The 18,123-nt window shown below is 46.1% G+C and overlaps 1 protein-coding gene across 1 annotated transcript in view; it reads left to right on the top strand.

Moving 5' to 3' along the window:
* Positions 1–18,123, top strand: part of LOC147701493 (bifunctional polynucleotide phosphatase/kinase-like) — a 227,188-nt gene that overhangs the window by 137,797 nt on the left and 71,268 nt on the right. The window contains exon 11 of the mRNA XM_086930185.1: positions 8,283–8,375. Coding sequence (XP_086786311.1) covers positions 8,283–8,375 — 93 coding nt within the window. The remainder of the gene's footprint in view (positions 1–8,282; positions 8,376–18,123) is intronic.

Below are 18,123 nucleotides of genomic sequence, written 5' to 3'. Positions count from 1 at the left end.
GAAAACAAAAGTCTATTAGATCAGAGGGTAGATACGAGGGTGAGATCACTTATCTGCGCATGACCGATCCCCATGGAATATCGTCGTTAAGGCCATGTATATGGGTTGACAGACGATATATCCATCGTTGTTCTTTTTCGAACAATGTACCTTCATTGCCCGAGTTCAGTTGTTCAATTATGACCCACTTTACATCATTCGGGCAATGACCTTGCTCGAGAAAATGGGTGGTCAGCTTCGTGGTGTTTCTACCACACCTCATATTACTGCGATGTTCTCCTATTCGCATTTTTATTTTCCTGGTGGTCATACCCACGTATCTGAGACCGCAGGGGCAAGTAATCAAGTAGATGACATTACTCGGATTACAATTAGTATGACATCGTAAGTGCCATATTTTACCTTCCTCTAGATGTAAGGTTTTTGTGGTCTCTGTTAAATGGCACACACTGCATCCCCTACATGGGAAATGGCCAGTAACAGGGGGTAAACCCCAGGCATTCAATACAGTAGGATCTTGTCTGGATTGGTTTGTTCTTGGGCGGGTATGTACTAATGCATCACGCAAACTCCTTTCTTTTTTATAAGAAATTAATGGTTTCTGCCAATTTCTACCATTACTTGTTAGAATTTGCCAGTGCTTCCCAATGCAACGGCTTACAGAGTTGGAGATGTTACTGTAAGTAGTCACACATGTCAGAGGGACTTCAGATTCATTGTCTTTAGTATTATCTTCCAGCAACGCTTCCCTATTATTATTTCTCGCTCTTTTACGGCTCTTCTGTAGTATCTTTTTGGGATAACCCCTCTGTACAAGTTTCGTAGTTAAATCATCTGCTTGGGTGTTAAAATCCACAAGGTTACTGCAGTTCCTACGTACTCGTAGATATTGGCCGAAGGGAAGGTTTTCCCGCAAGGAACGCGGGTGAAAACTGGAGAAATGAAGGAGGTTGTTTTTACTGGTGGGTTTATAATAGGTTTTACTCGTTAACCGATCACCAGTTCTCGTGAGTGTGACATCCAAAAAAACGATGGAATTAGAATCATATTGATGTGTGAATCTTAAATGAGGGTCGCAGGTGTTAACCCAGTCAAAAAAGGACAGAAGACTTTCCTCAGACCCTTTCCAGATTAAAAGCACATCATCAATGTACCTCTGCCACAGGATAACATTGAGAGCATAAGGATTGGAGTTAGCCAGGATGTGCGTTTTCTCGAAGTTGTAAACATACAACCCCGCTATGCTGGGAGCAAAAGTACTGCCCATTGAGGTACCAGTCTTCTGTAAATAAAAAGTGTCCTTGTATTGAAAAAAGTTCCGTTTTAAAGCCAGGGTGGCACAATCTATCACAAAGGTCTTGGAAGTATTATATGACCATGTTGTTTGATCAAGGATATCAGCCAAAACTTTGAGGGTTGCATCTTGAGGGATACAAGTATACAAACTTTCAATGTCTAAGGAGACAAGATAACACGGTTCCTCTGGTAATTGTACATTGAGTAACATTGAAAGGAGGCTTTTGGTATCCTTGATATAGGTGCTTGTAGATTGGACTAACGGTTTTAAAAAAAATCACAATATTTGGAAAGTGGTTCCAACTGAGAACCAATCCCAGACACTATAGGTCTTCCCGGTGGTGGAACCCGATTTTTATGGGTTTTCGGGAGAGTGTAAAAATAAGGGATTTTATCATCTGAATTTGTCAAGAAATCAGCTTCCTGCTTACTGATGTAACCATCTCTTTCTGCAGTTGTGACAAGCTCCAGAATTTCATCTTTTAGAAACGGAGAGGGGTCTTGTTGGAGGATGGTATAGCTGATGGTGTCTCCCAGGAGACGTTTGCACTCAGCATCATAAGCCGTGGCATCCTGAAGAACTATGCCACCCTCCTTATCAGCACTTTTGATGACAATTTCTTCGTTCTCCTGCAGCGATTTGATGGCCTTATACTCCCCTGCTGTTAAGTTTTTAAACAAAGGGGGCTCAATCAGAGCCTCGACTTCCCTGGATACAGCCTGTTCAAAAGCTATGATATCTGCAGGTACCAGGTGTGTTGGAGGGGTGAAATTGGATTTCTTTTTGAAGTTGGTATCACTAGGTGTAACAGAGGGTTGTGTATCTTGTAGTTCAAAGAAGGATTTTAGCCTGAGTTTCCGAAAAAACTCTCCCAGTTCGCATTTAAGTTTGAAACGATCCAAACGAGGACTGGGTATGAAACCCAGTCCCTTTTCTAACACTGCAGTCTCATCTGCTGTTAGGACAACTTTTGATAGATTAGTTATTAAACTCCTTGGTTGCTCGGCCCTGCTCTCTGTTCTTGGGCTTTGCTCCGTGTATTGTCCCCTACAGACTCTGTTGGACCCCAGTGGACTTGGTTGCCTGTTCTCCTCTTCCCCCTGCCCCTCCGGCCAAAACCTAAAAAAGGCTGCGGGTACATATTTTGTTGGAAGTGTTGTGGCGGGGGGCAAAGTGCGGGTTCCAGCCAAAATGTGGTGGCATTGGAGGTTGGTTGTAAGGGTTGGGTTGGAAAACACCCGGTCCCTGATGTGGATAGGGGAACCATTGGTGATTGTATTGATTGTAATTTTGTTTTCCTCTGCCTCTACCTCGTTGTTTATGTCCTCTACTCCCAGTACTCGAGTTGCTGGAATCTGAATCAACCGAGGTATCTGAATCCTCATTGGTACGTGTTGTAGGGGTATAATCTGGGCTTGCATAGGGGTAGGTTTTATCAAAAGACCACCTTTTTAAATCTTTTTGAAATTTTGTTACTTTCGATTGAGCAAGGTTCTCTTTATATTCATTGAGCTCTTTATTGAACTCATCCAATTTCTTTTTGAAACCCGTGATGGTAGCTTTGATATGGCTCTCTGTGGCCTGGATGTCTATTAACAAGGCCTCAGAGAGTCGCATTGCTGTTTTAATAATAAGGATAGCCCAATCGTGTGTGCAATGCCAGGCGATTTGTGCCCATTCTTTTCTAAAGACACTGTCTTCTAGAAATATTCGCGGGGCATTGGTGACCAAAAGTCCTTTAGGTGCCATCTTGTTATTAAGGTATTCTTTCATCATGGTTCCGTGCAGAATAGCTCTAATTCTGTTTTTCTTTTGTTCACCCAACTTATCCCAGTCAGTAGTCTGTGATATTGCTTGGGCAACAAGAGGGTCAGCAAATAGAGAAGTGTCACTCAGTATGGCGTCAGCCTCCTCTCTGGAGTATGATAGGCCCGATGCCTCCATTACAAAGGTGTGGGACGATGCACTGTTTACATGTAACTGTATCTAAAAAAGACTCTCGCAGCTGCACGCTGCTAGGACAACTCAAACAACAAGAGAGAAAGGGTCAGAAAAAACACTCTCGTACCCCTTGAAATACATATACCAATCAACAAAAGAGTGTCGCTGTAAAAATCAAATTGCTGTAAAAAGGAATTATTCCAAATGTATTAAAGCATCAGAAGAAAACTGTTAATACAGTAGGAGAAAATAGAGTGCACGTGATCAGAGAGCTGACTAAAAGAACCCTCAGGCCCCAGCTGAAAGCTGGTAACCAGTTGTCTTCATCGGGTCCCCATTAGTAGCAGGAAAAGTGAAGAGTGCGTTAAAAAGAGTACGGACTACTCCTCCAAACTATTTTAATAAGAGGGTAGCTCTAACTCTGTTAAAACCAGTGTGTGAAAAATATATTAATTTTTCAGGACTACTAAGCGGTTGTGTGAATTTGAACCGAAGAGTCCCTTTAGTAATGTGAAAAAAAGAGATAGTAAAATATGGTCAATATGTTTCTGCTTATCGAGCAATGGATCAGCTCAGCATTCGTCAGGACCAAGAAAAAACAATTCTACTCGATGGTAGTCACCCCTAAAAGTGTCAGACCTAAAGAGTAGCAACAAGAGAAAATACGACCTGGAATTGTCAAACTTCTTTATGGAAAATTCATCCCCGAGTTACTATTTATTGTAGGAGAAACGAAAATATCTGTAAAAATAAACAGACAAACACAAGCGTCCATATTATCAGCTCTTGTAGAATTACTTCTTCATCAATAGTCTCTGATCATGTACGGCAGCCTGGTAAGGCCACATGTCGTATGCTGTCAATAAAAAGTGTATTTTCAAACTGATTTAGGAAAACACATGTTAATTGAACACAGCATAAAGCCAACGTATTAACAATAATCCGTTATACGTTGAAATTTCACAACTAATTATGGTTACATCGAAACAGTGCTCGTCACAACAGCTATGTAACTGTAAGGTTTTAAACTTCAATAAAACACCTCTGTGGAAACGGAAAGCGTCAAGGGCTCAATGTGCTCCAAAGAGGAGGGAGAAGGCAAAGCACTTACACAATGTCGTAGTGTAGTGTGCCCCATGGGCATAGCGGCAGGAGGAAATCTTCACGCTCAGATTTAGCTGAAAATGAATAGGATATGCGTTTGTTAGTCGTATCTTTACCGCTAAAGAAACGCATTAGATCCTCTGTGTAAAAGAGAGACTAGGGGAACTTACTAGTTTCTGAACGGCTCCCCGCTCGAAGACCTACGGCAGCCACATCCGCACTTTACTTTTAAACATATTCATCTAAAGCGCAGCATGCCACCATTGCTACAAAAATAAATACACATTTTTTTGGCCTACAATTTATAGACTTTTGTTGCAATTGGTGTTGCAATATTTAGCAATGCCAATAGCTCAAACTTAATGCGAGACCTATTGCATTGCAAATGCTTGTTTAGGTAGTCAAAGGATCTGAGGGCCCCCCTTCCAGACATCCCCAAGGTATTCGATTCCGATTAACTTCCAGCCGGTGAGCCTCTTCGCCTCCGTCAGCTGATCCCCAAACCAGAGCGGGGTCCTGCCCGTTACAGTCCCTGTCCATCCCAGAAATTTGTTGGCCTCTCCAGCACTGCAGCACCACCCCCGTGTGCGAGGGCAAATCCCTCCGATGCTTTCGTGAATAAAGAAGGGGTTTGCAATTACCGTCCGGCATGGAGTACCTATCCACCCTGTAGGCTGGCTCCGAGGCCGCCACATAGACCCAGTTATTAACGACCTGGAGCTGAGACGCCCAGTAGTACAGCCGAACTTCGGGTAGGGCCAGCCCTCCATCATACACTCCCCTTGTGAGTTTATTCAGCACTATCCTCGGGTTCCCACCATCCCAGAGCAGCGTCCGCAGGGCCTGGGATATTGTCCGAAACACCCCGCACGGCACCGAGTAAGGCGTGTTCTGCAGGATATATAAGAGACGCTGCAACACCAGCATTTTGAAGAGCGCAACGTGCCCCATCAGTGTGAGAGGCAGGGATCGCCAATGAGCAACGTCCGACGCTAGCCTTGCCAGGTGCGGCTCCAGGTTTTTGGTGAAAGAACTCCGCCCTGTCTCTTGTGATGTACACCCCTAGGTACTTAAATCCCTGAGTGACCAAGGTTGGGCATCGCGACGGGACCCCACGGGGGGCCCCCGAGAGGGGGTATATCAAGTACTTGGCCCAATTGATCCTGTAGCCGGAGTAACTTCCAAATAGCTCGAAGAGGTGGAGCGCCTGCACCATAGAGTGGTAGGGTCTGGCCATATAGAGGACTATATCGTCGGCATATAGACATATATGCTCCTCCTACCCATCCGTGAGCGCCAAGCCCCAGAACGACCGCTCTCTTCTAATCCAATGGGCAAATGGCTCCAGTGCCAAGGCGAAAAGGAGAGGGGACAGAGGGTACCCCTGCCATGTCCCACACCGCAGGGAGAACGCATGAGACGTGACTCCATTCACTCTCACCCTTGCCACCGGCTTCTCATACAACAGGTGCACCCAGCTACAGACAACTGGCCCGAAGCCCAGGCCTTGCAGGACCATGAATAAGTACGGCCATTCAGTGCTGTCGAAGGACATTGAGGCGTCCAGCGCCATCAATGCCGTTTGGGTGTCGCCCACGTCTTCGGCCATGTATAACACCCCATACAGGCGCCGCAAGTTGTGCCGCGTACTCCTGTGGGGCATGAATCCTGACTGGTCAACGTGTATCGAATCAGGCAGGACTGCGAGCAGACGCGTCGCCAGGACTTTGGCCAGAACCTTGGCCTTCACGTTGATGAGTGAGATGGGCCGGTATGATGAACACTGGTCTGCCAGTTTACCGGCCTTGTGAATGACCACAATTGTGGCCTCCTGCTGGTCCAGCGGGAGTATCCCCCCTTGCCTCGCCTCGAGGAACATGCTTCTCATGGGATCTATCACAACGTTGGCCTGTCGTTTGTATATTTCTACAGGGAGCCCGTTAGGCCCCTGTGCCTTCCTGGCTTGGAGCACGTTGAGGGCTTCACCCAATTCCAGGACCGTGAGGTCTGCCTCTAAGCTGGCAGTCTGCTCCTGAGACAGCGTGGGAAGCGCGAAGTCCCGAAGGAACTCCTCGCAGTCCGGCTCGGATCTAGTGCATACCGGGGTGTACATTACATTTACACATTTACACCTCCTCGTAGTAGGACGCGAAGGCCTCCGCTATATCGACACCCCCCGACACCAAGGTTCCCGCCTCGTTCTTCACTTCCACAACCCAGGAACGCTCTCAATCCCTACGTTCTAACCAGGCTAGCAGTTTCATACTTTTATCCCGGCGTCATAAATCCGGTGTTGCATGGCTAGGAAGTAGGCCCGCGCCTCACCCTCCGCCAACGAGCGGAGTTCCCTCTGTTTGAGGGCAAGCTCATGACTGCGCTCTGTCGATGGGGCCCTCACCACCTCCCGTTCCAATGCCTCCATCTCCCTCTCCAACTGCGCCACCTGGAGTGCCTCCTCTTTCTTCTGTGCACCAATCAGCGCCTGGACTTGACACCTCAAAACGGTCTTAAAAGCTTCCCTTATGGTGACCTGGGTGTCGACCGAACCCCGGTTCTCATCAAAGTACAATTGGGAGCCCTCTCTCATCTTATCTACTATGGATCGTCCTTGAGGCGCCATGGGTCAATCCGCGGGAAGGCCTCCCTTGTGGTTACTGCCCCTTTGAGAGTAACACCCACCGGTGAGTGATCCGATATTCCCCGGGCCATAATGCAGGAGTCTATAGAATCACCTAAATGGTCCACCCTGGCTAGGATATGGTCTATCCTGGAGAAGGACCCGTGTCGAGCAGAGTAAAAAGTGTATTGCCTTTTTGTGGGGTGATGCGCTCTCCATATGTCGGAGAGGCCCAGCACTGAAGTAAAACTTTGCAATCCCGCCCCCCCCCCCCAATGGCCCTGTCTCTCCCCTGAGCGGTCCAGGTCTGAGCCCATAACCACGCTGGTATCCCCTCCCAATATTAAGGTGCCCCACAGAAGATCTGCCACATGGGACCCTAACTTTGTGTATGTCTGGGCATGCAACCCAGGGGGTGTAAGCAAATTTTGAAGCTTATTGTGAGCAATTCCTTTTCAGCTTTTGTTTGAAAGTAGTGGTACCTAACACTTTATTTTGTGAGTGACACAAGCACCCGTGTGAACTTCAGTGTCTTGTGCCACTGAGAGATGCTTTACAGCTTTATGAGTAAGTGAGCGAAGACTTGCAACTTACTTTTATATCTTTCTTTAGAAGTGTCACACATACACTTTACAAATTCTAGGGTCAGAGGAATAGCTCATATGTTCATGTATGAGTAGCAATTTACAATGTGCACAGTTAATACTTTTTAGCATCCTAAATGAGTGAGACACACACTTTGCAGATTGCCACGTCACAGGTTTATGTGTACCTCATCATCATGTCAACAAGAAACACTTTTTTCATGAACCATGGGTTGTTTACAGCGCCCTTTGTGACCAAGAATAATTTATAGTTTCCCATGGGAGTGATGGTGTGTGGCTTTCTGGTGAATAACAGATGCTTAAAAAACTTTATGTATGTGTGAAGGATGCTTTACAACTTCCTTTGTGAGGGAGGGATCCTTTACAAGTATTGTGTAAGGGGTGCTTTACAAATTCCTGTGTCAGCGAGGATGTTTTACAAATCCTGTGTGAGTGAAGGATGCTTTACAAATCCTGTGTGAGGAAAGGATGCTTTACAAATTAGTTTGTGAGTGAAGGATGCTTTACAAATTCCTGTGTGAGGGATGGATGCTTTACAGCTTCTTTTGTGCTTGGAGAAGCTCATACAGATTACTTTGTAGGGGTCCTAAAATTGCTGTATGAGCGAAGGTTGCTTTAAAATGTCTTACGTTAGTGGAGGATTATATGTCCGCTTGCTGTGTACGGACTTGACCTCAATGTCTGTCTTTCTAAGCCTTCTTCCATTCCTTTCATCTAGTTCGCCTTGAATATCGGCTTGAAATTCGCCACTCCGGAGGAGTTTTTCCTTGGGTGGAAAAAAGCGGAGTTCCATCTTCCCACTTTTGACCCTGTAAGTAAGCTGTCAATCTTAGTCCCAGGTTACCAAGTCATCCACAACTGTTTCACCGGACATCTGAATCCAGGCTGATGGACAAAAGTAATAATGTGATAACCGTGTTTGGTAGTACTGGGGCACCAGTGAGTGCCACAGTACAGAGTGGGAAAGGGAGAGATAAGTCCAAGAGAGACAGAATGGGCACAAGTGTCCATTAGGGCTAGTATGTCCTTCCTGAGACTGGCAATAAGGGGGCAGGGTGACATTGCTCGGAGTAGAATCTGCCAGAAAATAATGGAGGCACTTACCCCTAAGGCTGTGCCAGGGTATCGAGAGAGAAAGAACATGCCATGGAGACCACTGTAGCACAGTTTTAAGAGGGAGTGAGACTGTAGGCTGAGAGTTAGACTTTGGTGATGGAAAGAGACTAAAAAGAGATAGAGAGAGTGACATATGCAAGAAAGAGAATAGCGAGCAAGGGAGAGGTTGAGGAGGGAGGAAAGAATTGAAACTGTAAATTGAGATAGAAGGGGAGGAGAGAGTGACAGATACCAAGGAGACTGACTTTTGTAAACAAGAAAACAGTCCCCTGCTTTTCTAACTAACATTCTGCTACAGGGTAGTAGGGTGGATATTCCCTGGGTAGCTTGTTGAAGGTGTAACATCCTGCCTCGTGGCCTTTTTCTGAATAACTCTTTTTATTTTCCTTTGGTGGCTCCTGGAGCCACTGGAGGTGCAGATTTTTTCTTGGTTTTCTTTGTCAGAGCACTACACTGATGACTGCAGGAGTCTAGGGGAAACCAACCAAGTTACTTTGTTTTGAGTTAGGGTAGCTACTGTTTCCTCCTCCATGCAGTGATGGGCAATTATAGCAGTGAATTACAGTCCAAGCACAAAGGCTTTTTAACGGTATCCCTGTAGGGGGAATTCCTACATGCTCTCCCCAATAATAGGTCTCCCAAACCCAAACCTCCTCATGTGCAGACCTGGCATCCTTGGCGTGGTTTTCCCCTTTCTTTTTGCCTCGGCGTCATGCATTTTTGTTGTGTGCTGGATTTCGTTTTTGCTGGTCTAGATGCTTTGGGCACTTTACCACTTCTGGATACTGCCAAAGTGCAAGTGCTCCCTCTGTAAATTGTGAATATGGATTGGTGTTTCCATGATTCACTTGTATGATTTACTACTAAGTCTCTAGTACAGTGCACCCTGTGATCCAGGACCTGTAAGTCAAATGTTGCTAGTCGGCCTGCAGTACTGATTGTGCCACCCACACAAGCAGCCTTTCCAAGGGGTCTCCGACCTGCCACAGCAGTCTCTGCGCGCAGTCTCTACTGCCATGTCGACCATGGCAAGTGCACTCTCGGGCCTGGGCCTAACTATCCCTTTTTTTACATGTGAATCACCCCTAAGGCAGGCCCAAAGTACCCCTGTGGGCAAGAAGCAGTGTATATGAGAGGTAGGACATGTACTGATGTATTTGACATGTCCTGATAGTGAAATACAGTGTAATTAGTTTTTCACTATTGAAAGGCTATCTGTCCCATGTGATACAATGGGGGGTGGGGAGTATTTATAATAACTTATAAATATCACTTCCCATGGGAACAGGATAGAAAGATGGAGTTTATTATGCCTGAACTCAGAATATAAAATGCATCTTTTACTTAAGATGGTTTTCATATTGTGTGTTTGAAAATACCACTTTCAGAAAATGGGTATTCTCTTGCTTAGCCATCCTGTGTGCCTCTGTAGATTGGCTGTCTGGCTTTGGAGTGACAGGGGCTGGGGATGTGCATTCTCTTCGGACAGCCAATGGGGAGGGAGGGGGAGGTTGAGGTGTGTCCTGTCTTTCCTGGATGAGTCCGGGCTGGGCTCAATAAACCTGGGCTGCATTTAGAGTAGCGGGAGGAGATTTCCTTGCACCTCAATGAGCCTGGTCTGCCTTACACAATACTGTCTCCACCTCCTGGGGGAAAGCTGGGCCAGGTTGGACAGAACTGGTTTGAACTAAGCACAGGGTCTCTATGCCACCAGAGAACAAAGGAAAAGGCTGCATAACTATTGGGGCACATACTCCAGAACTTCAGAATACTTCTGGGCTCAAGAGGAATCTCTGCCAAGGAGAACAGCTGGGAAACTGAAGGAGAAGTATTGCCCCTTTGTTCCTTTGCTGTGTGCTGTCTGCGATTGGCCTGCAGGGGCTGGTTCTGCCAAGCAGAAGACAAAGACTGAACTTTGCTGGATATCCTGCTTGAGGTAGATCTCCAAAGGCTTGGTGTAGAGCTTGCCTCCTGTTCTGAAGTCTCTGGGAAACAAAGAATACATTTCCTCTGCCATGCTGCATCTGGAACTGCTGTTTCAGGTGCTACAGAGGGAAATTGCAACACTGACACCGGCAAGTGACGCTGAAACCTGCAACAAAGCTGTGGGCATCGCTCGCAAAGAGTACGATGCCTCGCTGCCACTGCAACATCACCCTCCCTGGCAACAATAAGGAACAGACGAATCACCTCCTTGACAACAGTGAGGAACTGACAACTCACCTCCCCTGCATCGCACAAAGGAACCGAGGCCTCCCCTCCCCTGGGGTCGTAAGGAACCAATGCATCACCTTACCTGTGGTCGTAAGGTACCGATGCTACCTGGCGCCAGCGAAGCATCACCTCCCTAATTCCATGCACTGTCTTTGCTTTCATCCTTACCCAACGCCGCCTACCTTCCAATCGGCACTGTACTTTGATTTTTCATCTAACACGTCGTCGTAATAATTATTTGGTGCTACAAGCATTATTTGTATGAATAAGCTATTTTTGAGGATATCTTGGTACACGTATTGTGGATTTTTGTCATTTTGGTCTTCTTTGGTTAAGATACGGATTACTTATTTTTTAGTTGGAGAGTGTCAGCGTGCATGTGCTGCATAGGAAATAGACCTCTTGGAATCACTTCAGCTTCAGTAGAAGCTTGTGCATGTGGTGCTCACACACTATTGGCCTTTGCGTCTGGCTTTAGCACGCAATTGGCCAAAGGCATGTGGATGTCCCAGCTTTTAGGAAAAATGTTCACTCCCAGAGCTTTTTGTCTCGAGAACCAGCAGCGGCGCGCAGGGGCCATCTGTTTTTAATTAGCGTGGCTGCGCTTGTCTGTTCATACAGTGGCGAGGGAAGGTTCTCCTCACGCTCAGCTGCTCGGGTGTTGGTTGGTGCAACACGCTAGGTCTCACTCGTGTTTTATTTTCACTTGTCGATATCAAATTTCAGTTTTCTTGTGCGCTTGTTTGATCCACACTCATATTCTTGTATGCACGTTTGCATTTACACAATTTATTAAGGGGCATATTAATAAAACAGTAATAAAAATTCTGGACACAACGGCGCGATTGGAAAGAACTGTATTGCTAATTCACTTTACAAAACCATGGTTTCTAAGACTCTCCATCAGTAGTTCTAGTCTACGAAGAACCAACAATTCTATGAATTTCAGAGAAAGTGAAACTCGGTTGAGAGGAATACAGAGTCCCAGGTATATTTGTTATAAGGACTATGTCACACAATAGAGTTCCTTGGTTTAGTGTTATAAACAATAGATAAAGCAAAAAATATAAAGATTGGCAAGGAGTGGGCAGCGTTCTGTCTGCTGTACGATTGAAAGATGAATCTTGGCTCATGGCACTTGAGGGGCAAAGGAAGGGAGGGGCAGAAGGTGTGCCAGAGATGTGTCGCCTCAAGGATTCGCTCAGATGGCTAGCATCACATAGGCCTCTAAATGTTTCCACCTATCTACCTTCCCAAGGCCCTCAGGCCCAAATGGCCTATCCCATCCCGGGCCGGCGGGGCACCCTGTGATTGTCAGGTGAGGTAATTAAACTGTTACATGTGCGTTATTAAGAGGAGACATGGCACAATTAGCTGAGAAATTACTCTGATCTCGGTGACATTTCCCCCAAATCATCATACAATACGAACAGCGTGATTGACAGGCTAATCCAGTCTGGATAGGCCAGCGCCCGTAGCCGGTGAGCTGCGCGCTACCGAGCTGATAACGCGCCGGCTGCGCATCACTGATAGCGCCTAAGCTCCTCTTCGCCCCGCGCATTCCGCAGGTTTAATAGATGATGAAAGTATCGACCGCTAATGAAAGGATCATCCCCAAACCTGAAATAAAATGCGCTAACCCCTTTTTTAGCCAAGTATATGAATTCAGAATGTAAATTGCATAAACGATGGTAATTCGTCTGTGTTAGCACGGTTAAGTTTGAAATAGAACAAGCCACTTTTGCCCTTATAGCCAAAGCTAGATCGAGGCGAGGCGTGTTCATCGACTCTAAGCCGCAGTATAATTGTATAAAGCGATCTAACGGCGGGGGAGGCGGGAAGGAGAGTGCGGATTCAAAGAGTTAAAAACATATATTTCCGAGAACGTCTATGGACGTCAGCGAGGTGCATCCAGAGCCGGACAGGCCTTTTATTCCACCGGGCATTTCCCCAACTGAGCTGGAGCCCTTTTGTTTTGTTGTTTGCAGTTTTATATAGCGGGAACTCGACCCGAAGGTACCTCAGTGCTTTACATGAGCCCCAGTTACCTTACACATTCACTTTTAGTAGGCACGAGGAGATTAAGTGATTTTCCCAGAATAACAGGATGTTGAGCCAGACGCCGAGACTCGAACCTGGCTCCCCAGGGCCAAACTCGGCAGCTCTGGCAGTTAGTCACACCGTCTCCTCTTGGAGGCCTTGAAAGCCTCCACTCCTGACGTCTGTCACTTTGTCCACCTGGATGCTTCAAAAGAGAGCGAGAGGAGGGAGGTAGAGAGAAAGTGATCAGGCAGTGAGGAGAGAGAAGAAAAAGAAGAGTGGATGGATGGAAAAAGAGAGCCTGCAGAGTGGACAAAGTTAGTGGGACTAGTTTGCGCATTTTTGTCCGGCATTTTTGGTTCCCCAGCTGACCTATTTACCTGGCTTGCTCTGGTAGCCCTGAAATCCAGGGGTCATAAAGGCACTGTGAGGAACAAAAAGTCCCCCCCCCCCCTTCTACTCTTCAGCGACAAGACACTCACTGTAGAAGGGCTAAGGGGTGGGCTGCGTAAAGTGTGCAGACTCGCAACTTAAACAATTCACTTGCAACAGCATCGCTGAGCACCAAGTGCGGAAGCAAGAATCTATCAGCTGCAATGGATGGCTGGGAGCAAGGGAGTAGCCAGAAAATACAAATACCCCCAACCTTGAACAAAACCTCTAAAGGCATCAAGCAAGTGTAGGAAGGGAGCTCAAACCTTCCCTGAAGTACTTCCTTATCACTTCCATCCAAACTTCTGTTCATCGATTCATCCTTTCACCCTTCCATCCACCTGCTGATATCCATTGTTTCACCTTTATGTCCGGCCATCTATTCAGTCATTATTCAGTTTTTCACTATTCCATCCATTCACACATCTGTCATCTATGCATACATCGATCCACCCATACATTCATCCTTTCACTTAGACATCCATCAGTTAAGACTTTCATCCATCAATTGTTCCGTTTTCCCATTCTCTGATTTCCATTTACTCTGCCATCTTTTCACCCATCCATCCACTTCTCCATTCACCTATCCATCAACCTATTCATTCATCTACCCGCTCATTCATCCACCCGCTCACCTGTTCTATCACTTGTCGTAGCTTTCTTTCATCGTTTCCTCATCTCACCTTTCCTTCCACTCTTCTTTCCCTTTTCTATTAACATGTGTTTCTTCACTTTAATTGTGAACTTTTGCTGAGTTATAGACAGTGAGGTCCATTAAGAACCCCACTCCCTCTGCAGCTGCTAAAGAGAGGGGTTCACAACGCCCCTGATTGGAGGTTGCAGCCACAGACAACCCTTTTTGAGTCACAGCATTCCTACTCCTAGAAGCAGCAGAGGGAGATTTCCTGGTGCAGAGGAAGTAGAACACTGGTCAAGCAGCGGGCAGTTTTTTTCTCGCTTCCACCTCTCAGGTGTCCGCGTCAGACCACCTTCATGACCAGCTTAATGACCTCTTCACATTATGAGGAACTTCTGGCTTCAGGAATTGTTAAAAGTTTACTAGGCCGGCCGGCCTCAGGAGGACTTTGAGAACTAGAGGTCTACAGGAAGTATGGAAAATCACCACATTCACAGAACTAAGCGGGCATAATTTAAAACGTGCCTTGCTATAGGTAGATGCAGGACTTTAAGTGGGCTGGGTCTGGCCGCTGCTCAGCACCAGAAGTTCTAAAAAGCAGGTGTTGAGAAGGGTCCCTATCGGGCTCTCCATGTTTACCCTCACCCTCAGGGTGAAAAAACATCGTAACTCTGCAGCAGTACCACCCTTCACTGCCTCTGATGTAACTTCAAAGATACTCATTAAAACAATTTCAAAGTCTTATCATTTCAAATCTGAAACATTTTCAATATCATATACGAAAAAGCCATAGTTGTTGCTTATTTATCTTGTGCATCTAACAACCAGTGACAAAACCAATAGTTCTGGCTTGTTGTAGGTGGAACGTTACTTATTGTATTATATATCTGGATCCATTGGCAAAACAAGCATTGGCATAGACTATAGGTCTCGCCTTTGGGACCTTAAAGGTGTCTGACCATGCAACAGTTAATGTTGTTGCACCAAGGATATTGTGCTGCATAACTAAATACTTATAAGGTACCTAAATCGAGACCTATTCGCTATGCCAATGCTTGTCTAAACTGGTGTGCTGTCTATTTGTAGTGTTTTTATTGTATTACGGCACAAATGCTTTACACACTGCCTCTGAGATAAGCCTGTCTGCTTATGCCAAGCTACCAAGAGGGTGAGCAGGGGTTGTCCAAGGGCGTAACTCCCTTACCCTGTCTAGAAGCAAGGGTCCCTACTTGGACAAAGGTGCAAACCATTGCCAACTAGAGACCCCCATTTCTAACAGATGTAAATTAGTTTGAAGTGCATGATTGAGGGAATGCTTTGAATAGTGAGGTCTAGTTTTCCTCCCCAAAACCTGTTGTACCTCATGGGTCGGGGCGGCACCAGCCCCATTGCTTCATGCCCAGTCTTGAGTGACCTCCCATTCACTTTCCTATGCTGTTGGCATGTCCTGTGGCAACGGTAACCGATACGTCTGAACCCAAACCACATCTCACCGGAGACCGGTTCGAGCTGACATGCCAGCGGATTAACACCCAAAAACCTGTGAAATCTGGACTTCCCTAGGAAGATGCACAGCTCCACGACTGGAGGGGTTGTTAAGTTTGTGAACATAGCAGGTGCTCTGGTTGGTCCTGCTGCCTGCTTTGACCATCAGAGGGATGTATGTGCTACGCTTGTCTGCCAGTACTGAGGTCGTTATATTCTAAATGGACACCGACGTAGAAGGACATCAGATGCAGATTAGAATCTCTTAGGAGTGACTACACTACCTGTAGACTGGATCTTAGGCTGGGAGCCAGTATGAAGGCACTGGGCTGAGGCTTGCCGACAGGAGAGATGAACTTCATGAAGAGCTGGGCTGCCCTTGCCAGGAAAAGCTGACCTGGTCCCAAGGAGTTTGGAATATCCCATGGTGTCTGGAATATCAGCGCAGAGGATGTAGGTCACCCTGGAACCTCAGGATCTTCGCAATCCAGTTTCCATGTGAAGTAAGATCAGAAGGAAAATGCTACTTACCAGTATGCATCTGTTCTTGGCATGTAGATCTGCAGAGTTGTACACCTTAGCATTAGACTGCCACCTGGTGTTGGGCTCGGATGATTGCAGGTTGTGGTTGTCTTGGAAGAAGTCTTTGTAGTCATGATATAGGTGACTCCTCCCTTGGACAGCAGTGCGCATGGGCATCGACTCCATCCTTAGATTGTTTTTCGCCATGATGGGAAATGATGGAGGTAGTAGAGATATAGTAAGAAAAAGGATCTCCATGCGTGTGTATCTAAATAAGATGAAAACTGGAACGGATACAAGTCCCGGGGAGGCGGGAGGGTGTGTACAACTCTGCAGCTCAACATGCCAAGAACAGATGCATACTGGTGAGTAGCATTTTCCGTTCGAGGCATATGAGCTGCAGATTGTACACCTTAGCATCGATTGTGCAGCAGTGTCTCCCCTTAGCGATGGTCACCTGTATCCGTTGCAGTTGTTTGAAATAAAGTTTTAAGGACAGCTTGGTCTTCTGCAGCTTGCTGCTTGGTTTGTACATCAACACAATAGTGTTTAGTGAAGGTATGTAGTGTAGACCATGTAGCTGCCTTGCATATATCCTCTAATGGTGTGTTTCCTAAGAAAGCCATAGAGGCTCCTAGTTTGCGAGTAGAATGCGCTCTAGGAGGGACTGTTTTACGTTTAGCTTTATGTATATATTTTACAATCCATCTGGCAATCCCACCTTTGGAGATGGGGTTGCCTTTATGAGGAGGAGAGAAAGCTACAAACAGTTGTTTTGTCTTCCTAAAGGATTTTGTTCTATCTATGTAGTATAAAAGAGCTCTTTTAACATCTGATGTGTGTAATGCTCTTTCTGCCACAGAGTCTGGGTTTTCGAAAAACACAGGTAACTCTACAGATTGGTTTAGGTGAAAGGAAGTGATGACCTTTGGAAGAAATTTTGGATTGGATTTAAGAACCACTTTGTTAGGATGTATTTGAAAAAAATGGTTCTTGTATTGTGAAAGCTTGTATTTCACTTACTCTTCTAAGAGAGGTAATGGCAACAAAGAAAGCTGTTTTCCATGTTAGAAATTGCTTTTCACATTTATGTAAAGGCTCGAACGGGGGTCCCATGAGCCTTGTGAGTAATAAATTTAGGTTCCACATAGGGGAAGGTGGTAACATTGGTGGGATTATTCTTTTTAATCCCTCCATGAATGCTTTTTTTGCTGGTACTCTCAAGAGAGACAGGTGTTGTCTGTTTTGTAGATATGCTGCAATTGCTGCAAGGTGCAGGCGTATGGAAGAATATGCCAAGTTAGACCTTTGTAAATGTAAAAGGTAACAGATGACATTTTGGATGGAAGCATGCAGTGGATCAATGTGATTATTTTTGCAATAAATTGCGAATCTTCTCCATTTAGCTGCATAACACGCTCTAGTAGTGGGTTTTCTAGCCTCTTTAATGATATTCATACAGTCTGATGGTATGTTTAGATAACCAACCTCTAAGACTTCAGGAGCCAGATCGCCAAATTCAGTTGGCTGGGATCTGGGTGTCTGATTTCTCCATGGTTCTGTGTTAGCAGGGATGGTGTGAGGCGTAGCTTTTGATGCGGAGCTAGAGACAGTTCTAGTAGTGTGGTGAACCACGGTTGGCGTGCCCATGTGGGAGCTACCAGTATCATTGTGAGAGACTGTTGTCTGAGCTTGCGCACTACTAATGGAATGAGTGGGAGAGGCGGAAAAGCGTACGCAAATCTGCCTGACCAGTTCATCCATATCGCATTGCCTTCGGATTATGGGTGTGGGAACCTGGCGGCGAAGGCTGGGCATTTTGCGTTTTCGTGGGTGGCAAACAGATCTATGTGTGGATGCCCCCACCTCTGGAAGAATGGCTGAAGAACTTGTGGATGTAGTTCCCATTCGTGAATTTGTTGTGCCTGCCGACTTAACAGATCTGCTATCTGATTGTAGACTCCTGGAAGGTGCTCCGCCAGCAGATGTATGTTTTGAGGAATGGCCCATCTCCAAATGTTCTGTGCAAGTTGGGACAGTTGCAGAGAGTGTCCCCCCCACCCCACCCCTGTTTTTGTATATAGTACATGGCTGTCATATTGTCCGTCCGGAT

The sequence above is a fragment of the Lissotriton vulgaris genome, chromosome 7, assembly GCF_964263255.1.
Source record: "Lissotriton vulgaris chromosome 7, aLisVul1.2, whole genome shotgun sequence".
Classification (NCBI taxonomy): Eukaryota; Metazoa; Chordata; class Amphibia; order Caudata; family Salamandridae; genus Lissotriton; species Lissotriton vulgaris.
Note: the sequence above shows the minus strand (reverse complement) of the source record. Positions and strands in the feature narration are given on the sequence as shown.